General features: G+C 40.5%; 1 protein-coding gene across 1 annotated transcript in view; it reads left to right on the top strand.

Annotated features, from left to right (window-relative positions):
• The first annotated feature begins 342 nt into the window (after positions 1-342).
• LOC119407583 overlaps positions 343-11689 on the top strand; it is a 45621-nt gene continuing 34274 nt past the window's right edge. Inside the window, exons 1-2 of the mRNA XM_037674406.1 lie at positions 343-533; positions 5248-5547. Of these exons, the coding sequence (XP_037530334.1) occupies positions 359-533; positions 5248-5547 (475 nt within the window). The 5' untranslated portion in view covers positions 343-358. The remainder of the gene's footprint in view (positions 534-5247; positions 5548-11689) is intronic.

Here is an 11689-nt window from a genome sequence, read left to right as displayed (position 1 = left end):
TAACATCTTCTCCACTTGTAATCTTTTTTTTCCCTGCCCAATATGGTCGCGATACGTCAACGTCCCTGTTCAATATGGCGGACAGGTCAGCGGGTTTAGGCATTGTAAACGAAGAAATTTCCTCCTATGGGAAGCAGCAACGAATTCTGCTGCTTTCATTTGAACTTTATAAGACCCGTGGCCTGGATGAATGAGAACCTTCACCCACAAAATATAGGTGATAGCGTCGGCTAAAGCTAACTGTGCCGGAAGTTCAGAGACTGACATCCGGAAAAAATAAATAAACAGCTAAAAGTATCGTTAGCTTAGCTTATTGTCCAGTTTGGGCTCAGTCGAATAACTGAGCGTTTCAATAACAATGTCTTCAGTTCATCATCTGAGAGAGTTTATCAGAGAGCGACTAACAGCTGCTGTTGAAGAAATATTCACAGAGTTTGATAAAACCATCGTCCTGTTCGAGAAAGAGATCGATCGTCACCGCAGACTGCTGGATACCTGCAAGAAGAAAGCCCAGAGAAACTTCCACACAGCAGGTATGAAACACTGGACTGGTCTGACAATATTATCACTTAAAACTGACCAGTAGGATCCTCATCAAAGTTCTACCTTACATTTATTAATAACAGAGTAAAATGACGCTGCAATTGTTTTTTCACGCACTAATTAACGAGGAACGCAGAAAAATGTAAACCCACAGTTTGTAGAAGAAAAGGGGGAGCTAGATTGATGTACACTGGAACTAGTGATGATGAAGCTTCCAGCTGATAGTGGTAAAAAAAAATGTTTTATTTCTCGAGACTTAAACCTATGCAACCAACCAAATAATTTTTTATTTAGATTTTGTTGATCTTTACAATAATCATAATGTGCTTTGAAGTATGGAAGTCCATTTCTGCCAACTTCACATTTCACTTAATAATCAAACTTCTACAAATCAAATCCCTCCTACAAGTCAATCCTCAGTTAATCACAGCTTCTCTTTTTCTCCATTCTCAGTCAGTGAGGTTAATAATCTGTTAAAAGATCTTGACCCTAAAAAATCTGCAGGTCCAGATTAACTTCCACCTTATTTCTTAAGGCTGGCTGCTCATATCATCACAGTCCCTGTGACCCACATCTTCAATCTCATACATTTCTATGCAGATGACACAGTTGTTTATTGTCGAGCTAAAACTGTTGCTAAGGCTTTCCAGCTTTTGAAATCTGCATTCAACATCATCCAGACTGATTTGTTCCGCCTCAAACTTGTCCTAAATGCTGACAAAACCAAAGGGATGCTTTTTTCAAATAGGAAGTTGGTTCCAGCAGTTCTTCCTCCGATTTTATCCTCAAATGGTGTCCCCATTGAGTTTGTTGATTCCTATAAATATTTGGGTATCTTGGTCAACTCACATCTCTCTTTTAAGCTTCATGTGGAAAACTTGATAAAGAAACTGAAAGTTAAACTGGGTTTCTTTTTCAGAAACCGATCCTGTCTAACCCTGAATGCTAGAAAACGCCTTGTATCTGTGACTTTCCTTCCCTTCATTGATTACGGTGACATTATTTACATGAACGCTCCTACAAGAACCCTGCAGATGTTGGATGCTGTCTATCATGGTGCACTAAGATTCATAACTGGCTGTGATTATCGTACCCACCACTGCACACTGTATTCACTGGTTAACTGGACATCATTAACTTCACGCAGACTCTCTCACTGGTACATTTTCATCTTTAAATCACTTCTTGGTCTGTTGCCTTCATAAATCTCCTCCTACATGTCTCTGCGTGAGTGCAGCTACGGAGTGCGCTCTCAGGACATTATTACCTGCAGTGTTGCCTCAATGAGGACTGAACTAGGCAAAAGGGCCTTCTCCTACTCCACTCCTGTTTCCTGGAATATCTTACAAAAAGATTTGAAGCTCTCGACCTTGACCTCTCTAAGTGTCTTTAAGAATCTGTTGGACACCTGGCAGGTATGCTGACATGTTCCTGTTTTTAGTTTTCTACATTTGTCTTGGAATCTAGCTGTTTTTTTTTTTGTTGTTACCTTTTCCTTTTAGCCATCGTATTTGTTAAAAAAAAAAAAAAACTGTAGTATGCTTTTTTTATAACTGTTTAATGTTGTTGCTGTTGTCCATTGTTGTCATCTTTCTTTGTTCAGGTCTCTTGTAAATGAGTCCTCGAGGCTCAATGGGATTTACCTGTATAAATAAAGTATAAATAAAGGTTGATTGATTAAATCGCTCTGTCTTTGCTACCCCCTGCTGATCAACATGACAAGAATTGACAAAATCTGTTATTTTCTGCCAACATTCTTAGGTATTATACAATATTTATTTATTTTTCTTGTTAGAATTTATTGGTTTGAAACAAGATCAATCCTATACATTTTTCAAACACATTTATAGTTTGTAAATCAGTGATATGGATGTGCAACCTACAATATGAACTTCAATTGAATAGTTATTGTTTTAATGAAACAACAGTCACCAGTTATTTTTACTATAATACAATTTTTATCACCTGCTGTTGTTGTTTTTAATTAGTGTTTATGAATGTATTTGTCCATCTGTTAGCATATGGCTGCCAAGATGGCTGCGCTCAGCCGAGTTGCAGCTTCACATTCTCCCGGTGAACTCGATCTTTTTTTGTTCCTGTTGTTTTTGTTTTAACCTTTTTTGGGCCTACAATGCACATCCATAGTACGGGTATGACCACGACACACTTGTGGAGTTTTCTGTGTCGCTGCCTTGCCATCCTGCCATCGTGGTTCAGTCCTTCCAGCCTCGGGCTCAGGCCTGTCATGGCGGCTGGCTCCATAATCCTCCATCTGCCTTCACGGACCGAATTCTACGGATCCGTTGGATTCCACGGGGAAACCTGGATGGTCTCAGTCTGCCGGACCCGGTTCTGGAGGGCTGTCTGGGAGGGCAGCTGCTGCGGTCATTGTTACCATTGGGCTGCTGACAGGACCTGCTAACTAGATCTGCTAACCTGCTAATGCTGCTAACAAGATCCTCCGTCTGCCTGATCGGACCAAACTCTGCTGATCCGCTTGGTTCCGTGGGGAACCTGGGATGTTCTCTGTCTGTTGGACCCGGTTCTGGAATGCAGTCTGGGAGGCAGCTGCTGCAGTCCTTCTTATCATAATGCTGCTGAAGGGATCTGCTAACAAGACCTGCTAACGGGTCCTGGGATCCTGTGTACCCAATTTTGTTCCACTACATGTACCACATGTGATGCAATTGACAAATAAAGAAACTCTGACTCTTATATCATGACATGAAATACTTGACAGATTTTAACAAAACTGTAGTCACAGGATTCAAAAAGTTTTCAATACAAAACAACTGGACTTTATTTGATGTACCTCTACTAGAGATGGGATATACCAGTTCTTGGAAGGGAACTGGATCTTGATGGTTCATTTGCTTCATAGAGCCATTCAATTTTAGAAAACTGCAGTAACATCATCATATACAGCATACCTGATGATGCACATAGTCAGGGAGGCTATACCACATGTTTAGTCAATCGGGTACTCCCCACCCTCACCCCTCCTGAGCTGCTACACTCCTCCCCTTCGCCTGTTCTCCTTCGTCTCAGGGAAAAAGCAAAGGAGTCACGACAAGTTAAATTGTGTCAACTGAACAGTTTTTTTTTGGATGAAACGTTTCGTCTTTCATCTGAAAGACGTCATCAGTGTTTGTCTCTGGATGAGGAGGAAATTAAAAAAAATAGGAATGCCAAAGTTCATGCTCAATAATCCAGGTAAAAATCCAACAATGTTCAGTCAGGTCACCTGGATGGTTTCTGGATGGTAAAAAAAGATGTAATGAAGCTATCGGAGCTAAATGAAGCTACTCTATCTGGACATTTTGTCATTCAAGTTATGTGATTTAAACTTTGTTGCTATAATGTGAAACATATTGCATATGTTATTAATGTTAAAAATGAAGACGGGTTAAGTTTTTATTTATTTATTCCACACCACAAACTGTATGTCACTAAGAAACACTTAAAAACACATGAACCCAAACTGTAAACTGCATGAACTGTACCCTTTCTCTCTTGTCATCCTGGATACTGGCACCATGTTGTTTATCTGGCTTGTTCAGGCTGTCACTCTTTTGCTGAATATAGCTTAAAACATTGAATGGATTGGAAAAAATAACTGAGGGGAATTTAAAATGAATAGTTGATATAACATCCCTCTCTTCAGTCCTCCTGCACAGCCGAGGTGTATGCTCTCTTTCGGAACCTGTCTCTCTGGAGGGAGGATAGTTTCTCCTCTCAGGAAAAATAAAAACTCAGTTGGTTGTTGTGTAACCAAACAACACAAGCAAACATTATCAAGAATGTGGATTTACCTGCTGTATCATTGCTTGACGACTATTGGTTATCACCGGAGTGGGAAGCCTGACATAATTCTCGCAAGCACTGGTTCGCTCAGCGACCAGCGTTGAGCTGTTAGACGAAGCGGTCCCGCTTGGCGTCAAATCTGTCGGCTCGTATCCAAAATCAAGCTTTAAGTTTTGTTGTTAGCTGGGCTTTCAGCATATAGGAAAGTTCTTACTAACAGCAGTCCCAGGCAGTGCGCATGCTCATTAGGTGAATGTACAAAATTCATAGCGCCAACTAATGACCTGGTATGGCAACTTCAGAAGACTGGGGGGGGTTCCTTCCAGTTGCATGTAAACACCGAATGACATTGTGTAAACAAGTTTTTATTTTTCCTCGAATCAACAACCAGAAAACTGCGTTTCCGCTAGATGTATCCTTTTAAAGGGGGCCTTAAACTAATTATTAGCTATGAACTTATTTATCACCTCATTTATGTAATTTACTTACGTGATAAACTTATTACTGTCTTTGAACAAAAGGCAGCTCAGTGGGACTATTTAAAGCATGGATCTGATTTGCTTAGCTTCATGGTTGCTAACTGCTGAGTTAAATAAACAAGTCCTGCTCCATTTGCTGTTTACCTAGATTTTTGGGGGTGGACAAAGCGGACAAAAGTGGACAAAATTTGCAGCCATTATCTGCTATAGGCAGTCACCTTCCCCTCCCAATATCTGTATTGGCGATAGTCAAAATTTCCATATTGGTTGGGCTTTAGTGTAAATACAGTTAGTTCATTGACGATTTGTCTTTTAAAGACCTCCCAGTTTAAACCTTGGGTATAAGACTGTTGAAATTATAATTGTTTTTTTGTTTAATTTCTAATATCATTCTTCATTTGGTGTTTCTTTGTCCTTCCAGAACTTCCACATCAACATGTTTATAAGCAGGAGGATGTTCCAATGGACCAGCAGCTCTGTAATCAAGAGAGGGACTGCAGGCTGGACCACGTAGAACCAGAAACTCCACAGATTAAAGACATGCAGGTTGAATTCTGGAACAGGCATGAGGTTGAGCATCTTCTAAAGAAGAATACGAATTCCTTCTCGATGCTTCAGGGTAAATCCATCTGTGAAGAAACATCAGAAAGCAGCATTATCGACTTCGAGGAAGACCTGGATGGTCCGCACCGATTGTCTCAGATTAATTTCATCACGTCAGGTATGAACCACTGTCATCAATGAGACTAACCTGTATAAATAAAGGTTGAATGATTGGTATGAATTAGGGCTGCAACTAACAATTATTTCAATAATCGATTCATCGGACGATTATTTTTTCGATTAATCGATGAATCGGCAAAAAAAAAAAACAACGTTTTAATTTCCACTCCTTTATTCCAAAATTGAACATTTGACTGACATAGCAATTCACACTAAAAACAGGTTGCTATTTGACTATTGTGTTAGTAAAATATTGAATAATAAAAAAATAAAAGTTAGTCAAATAGCTTAAAAAAATAAATGTACACAAAAATATATACAAATGTATCTTTATACCTGCACAGTATGTAGCTACTTTGTAAAATGTGTCCTTGAGGGAAGAGTGTAACCTGGATTAAAAGTGTGGATTATTGTAACCTGGATTAAAAGTGTGGATTATTGTAACATGGATTAAAAGTGTGGATTATTGTAACCTGGATTAAAAGTGTGGATTATTGTAGTGAAGCCTTCGTCTTCAACCATCGACAGAGGCCTCATGTCAGTGACGATCATGTTCAGGATGTTTCAGTGAAGACAGCTGCTGCTGTGATGTCCATGATGTCTGTCCATCATGGAGTGTTGTTGTTTGTTGTTGTTTTCTGGAATGAGACAGTAAATATGTATTATAGCATAATTATTACAGCAACTCAAGAAATGCCTTGTTTCACTTACAGCGTTAGGTTCAGGCAAAAGTAGCTAAAAGAGCAATTAAACACACACACACACACACATATAAAATACTTAATTACACACATTTGAGTAGATGTAATAAATTACTTTAATTCCTGTTTAAATGCAATTCCTCCTGCCATACCTGCAGTGTCTTCAGACTTTGCCAGCAAATTAAAAGTTGAAGCTTAATCATTAAATTATTATCTTTGGGTTAGATTTATTTATAAATCACATTTAAACACTGCTTGTACCAATTAAATTAAATAAAAAGTAACACACGTTCTCTATCACCGCCATTAATCAGATAAACAAACAAACAAACAAACAAACAAACAAGCAGCTTCATCTCCCAGACAGACTGATGTTACATTTTCTCTCTTGAAACAGAACAATGTGTTAAATTGTAGAGACTCACCTGCAACACGAGTTGGGAGTGAAACGTATCAGCTGCAGCTCCTTCCTCCTCCTCGTGACTCCGACATGTTTACATTTCATCTCCGTGGTTCTACCGTGTCGTGTCGGTGATTTTCAAAGCTGCATGTTTCTCATTTTTTATCTTTGTGAAGTTCTCCCACTCTTTGGAGGACTTGGGTCGAACAGTTTTCGCTGCGTTGGTCATTTGTAAAATTTACTTAATTTCCTTTGAAAACACTCTGCTCTGTTTCCTCCTCCCCCCTCGCTCTATTCGACTCGCGCTGCAGTTTTTTTTTTTTTCAAACTTTATTCAGTCAGTCAGCATTGACAAAGAACTGCCCGTGAACAAAACGAAACTGCTCCGCAGCGCCGTGAAAGATGCATAATCGCGCGACACAACGAATCGATAACGAAATTCGTTGCCAACGCTTTTAATCATCGATTTTTATCGATTTTGTCGATTCGTTGTTGCAGCCCTAGTATGAATGAACAAATACATAATCAAATAAATATTATTACACATAAATTTTTACTTCTAAACTTTATAACATTCTAAGGTATAGGGCTGGGCAATAGATATTTTTAAAATCCATCCATTTTCTTTACCCGCTTATTCCATTTTGGGTCACGGGGGTCGCCGGTGCCCATGTCCAGCAATCACTGTGCAAGGGGCGGGGTACACCCTGGACGGGTCGCAAGTCCATCACAGGGCCACATAGAGACAAACGAGACAAACAACCATTCACTCTCTCACTCACACTTAGGGACAATTTAGAGTTACCAATCAGCCTAACATGCATGTTTTTGGTCTGTGGGAGGAAACCAGAGCACCCGGAGAAAACCCACGCATACACGGAGAGAACATGCAAACTCCACCCAGAAAGGCCCCTGGACCGGGGTTTGAACCAAGGACCTGCTCGCTGAGAGGCAGCAGCTCTACCAGTTGTGCCACCGTGCTGCCTATTTTTAAAATATCAGTATAATTTAATTCACGATATAAAATGAGACTATAGCGATATAAAACAATTTAGTATTATACTCTATCTAGTAGGGCTGGGTCATATCATATCGTTCACGATAATACCGATAAAAAAAGCTTGCCTGGGCAAAAAAATTATATCATGATATGCTAATTTCATGACGTAATACGTCAAGGGGCCCTGCCCCTTTAACAGAACCATGTGTGCCGAACAATCAAACCGAACTGTGCACCCCCCTCACCTGTCGGTACTGGTGTAACGCAAGCTAAAAACAAACAACGCGTGGCTCAGCTGTCTCTCCATCCAGCTCTAAACTGCAGGTACAGACAGCTCAACTGTCTCTCCCTCCCCACACAGCTGCCATTTGTCTTTTTTTTTTCCTCTCCCCACTCCGCTCTGGGCTGCCGGTGCGGGCTGCGTCTATGACTGGTCATTCATTCGCGTGGCGCTGGTCATTCATTTGTGTGGAGCTGGTTGTTCACACTCGTGCTCGCTGCTCTTTCACGTGCACTGCGCTGCCCATTCACACTCGCACGGCTCGTTCGGTCGTGCGCGTGGGTCTGTACGTCCTTCTTTTGTCGCCTGTGGCCATTCATATGCATCTCCCCCGCTCTAAACTGCCAGTACAAACACACGCAGGTCTGTCTCTTAGTTCCACAGTCCATGGACCAAGACCAGAGTCAGGTGATGAAAGACGGAGCATCAGAGAAATGAATCATTCCTGCAGGAACAGAGGAAGCTGAAACTCCACAAGCTTCAGGGTCAGCTGAAACACCTTGTGACAAGTTCTGGAAGTTATAGCTCATTTAAAGGCAACATATATTTTGTTGTATGTTACATTTATGCTCATCAGATCTTAAGCTTCATTTTATTTAGTTATTTTGGGAAACTTCACCTGCACTTTAGTTTTTGTGGTGGATTTATTGATCAATACATAGTTCCCACACACGTGACCGGTATTGTGCAATACCAGGTTTTCTGCCATTTGTTGAAGCGCATGTGAAGAAGATGGCTTACAGACAGACCAGAGCTCAGTATATTAATACTCTTGACCAAGAGCAAGATATAGTCATAAAATAGCTGCGGTCCCTATGAGGTGGAGAAAGAAATTATGTCAGACAAAACTGACAAGTTGTCACCGAGAAGTTACTTTGATATTGTTAATTATTAATGAACACGAGGAGTGCCTACAACGGAGGAGCTTCAAAGCTTTAAATCCATGATGCTTATAATCAATGATGGATTTGTGAAGGACGTTCGAACTCTTCGTGTTAATAAAGTTCTGGTGACTGGCAGAGTAAGTAGTTACAATAATATACACGTAGATGTCCCTCATCAGCTACATCAGCTAAGCTAATCTGTGCTACATTTAAGATCACTGTTATTTACTGTAGCAAAGATTAGCTTAGCTGATGTAACTTGTGAAACAGTAAATATCAGTGATCTTTACTGTGAGCTACGTCAGGTAAGCTGAAGTAGCTTACTGTAGCTTGCTACATTTTCTACTTTTTTTTTGCTTTGTTTTTTTTGAATGTCCAGAGGACCAGATTGAACTTTTTTTTTTTTTTTTCTACCTGGATTATTGAGCATGCATCAGGTTACCAGTTTAGTGTTTTATTGACATGTACAAAACATAGAAACATGCATTTTTCTGTATGTTCCTCCTCCAGGAGGAGACTGACACAGTTCTAAGTCAAAGCCTATAATTAGAAATTCAAAACAGTTGAAACTTAATACACTATGAGAACTGTGGGTGATTTTATGTTTTTTAATGAAAATGACTACATGCAGCTCATCATAGTGGGCTACAGAATAAATACCAGATCAAAAATACTTCAACAAGGAATGATGGAGACCAGTGTAGTTTCTGACTTTAAACAAACTGGAACAGATTCTCGTCATGTGGGACCGCCCGACTGGAGCAGCCAACCCCTCAGGATCCAAGACTGGACCCAGGTCTAGGATCTGAGACTACCCAGATCTAGGAGAGTCATTGCACTGGAGCTTTTCTTTGGATCGAACTCAGCCCTTCACTCGTCTGTACCTTAAAAAACAAAAGATTAGTAAACATTGTCATGATTTACTTCAATATTTTTGAATTATTGTGCCGGTTGCTTGTGTCATTACCTGCTGGTCCTCTGCTGCTGACTTTCTCAGACTAAGTGTGTCTGTCAACTTTAGTGTAGGAGACCAGTCTGTGTTTGACTTGTGTGCACGCCTTCCTGAAAAAAGAAATAATTCAATAGAACAAATGTAATACTTAAAAGATGAACTTGTGTTATGGAATATTTTCAGTACAGACAGCATTTATCGTTATTGCCAGAATGCTCTGAAATATCACAATATTATATTTGAGCCATATCGCCCACCCCTAGCGGACATTCTGTGTAGTTTGAATGCATTAGCATAGCATTTGTCACAAAGTTTTTAATGAAAAAATCAATAAACAAGTTTTCAGCTTCTTTTTGCAGAGAAAAACAGCATTTTAGATGAAGGCATAGGTTTCAGCTATGAATTTCTGAGCTTCGACAAGACGGTGTTTGTTTTTCCCTGAAGTCAATCTTTTAGCTAAGCTCGTAGCTTAGATTCTCAGCTTAGCTGCTTTTAACGCTCCAAAACAGCAAGCAACATGCTTCAGATTAGATGTGGCTTTGATCACGGATCTTCATGTAGAAAAATGTTCCCATCGTTTTGAGCCTAGGCAAGTCTCTTCAATGTGGGTAGATAGAGTTTTTACTTCAGGACGGACTTCTGCATTCGTTTCAGGGTCCAGGAGGTCATGTTTCTCTTGTGAGTCTAATGATGGTCCTGGGTTCTGGAGGAAAGATAACCCTGTACCATGTCATGCTCTGAAGCTTTAGGGCAGGAACAGAACGAGAGCCATGGTCAGCTGGGTTTTGTTCTGTTGGAACATAATGCCATTGTTCGGGTACTGTAGACTCTGTATGTATGCTGAACTCGATTGTTCACGTAACCATAAAAAGGTTTTGATTGGTTATGAATATATCCAAGGACCACCTTGCTGTCTGTATAGAAACTGATTGTGTCGAGCGGGTTGTCAATCTCCTCAGCAACTGCTTCTGCTATCTCGACAGTTAGCACCGCTGTACAGAGCTCCAACCTGGGAATAGTGAGTTCTGACTGAGGTGCAAGTCGTGCTTTGGCAAGAACAAATCCCACTTCCACACTTCCACCCAGGCTTGTGACTTTCAGGTATGCAACAGCACATATGGCCTTCATAGAGGCATCAGAAAAAACACACAGCTCAGTACTCTTGGCCTTGCAGGTTGGAACAGTGGAGTATGGACGAGGGACATGAATGCTGCTGAGATGTTGCAAGGAGTTTTGCCATTCCATCCATTTTTCTTGCATTGTCTCTGGAAGAGGAGAGTCTCAGTCAGAAGCTTCTACTAACAGTTCTCTTAGTAACAGCCGTCCTATGATTGTTAATGGAGCCAAGAAACCAAGTGGGTCGAAAAGGCTGTTGACCATGGAGAGCAACCCCCTACGTGTATATGGTCTTTCTGTCTGAGGGGCGTGAAATGTAAATTTGTCTAGCATGATATTCCATTTTAATCCAAGGCGTCGTTGGTCAGGGAGGTCATCTGTGAATAGGTCTAAGTCCTGGAGATCCTTGGCACGATCCTCCACTGGAAATGCATCCATCACCTCAGGCTTATTAGAGGCTATTTTGTAGAGCCGAAGATTTGAGGTTTTCAGCATTTCTTATGTTCTCTGGATAAGGTCAACAGCTTGTTCCACAGAGGGGAGAGACTTCAGGGCATCATCCACATAGAAGTCTGAATAAAGAATTTAATAGAATGTTGTTTTTCTGACTATTTAACCTGTGATATAAAGTGTTTTGGTAAGGGAATCATTTTCAAAATTAGTCAGAAAACCAAAGGGTGGAATGAGTTGAGAGTTTAATAAAATGTTGTTTTTTTGACTATTTAACCTGGGATATAAAGAGTTTTTGGTACATGTTATTGTGAGTCACCTGAGAGGCCTGAGGAGGAGGCTTGCCCCCCCCCCCCC

The sequence above is a fragment of the Nematolebias whitei genome, chromosome 1 (assembly GCF_014905685.2).
Source record: "Nematolebias whitei isolate Nwh7 chromosome 1, NemWhi1, whole genome shotgun sequence".
In the NCBI taxonomy this organism is placed as follows: Eukaryota; Metazoa; Chordata; class Actinopteri; order Cyprinodontiformes; family Rivulidae; genus Nematolebias; species Nematolebias whitei.
The sequence above is the reverse complement of the archived record's forward strand: the minus strand, read 5'-3'. Positions and strand labels throughout refer to the sequence as shown.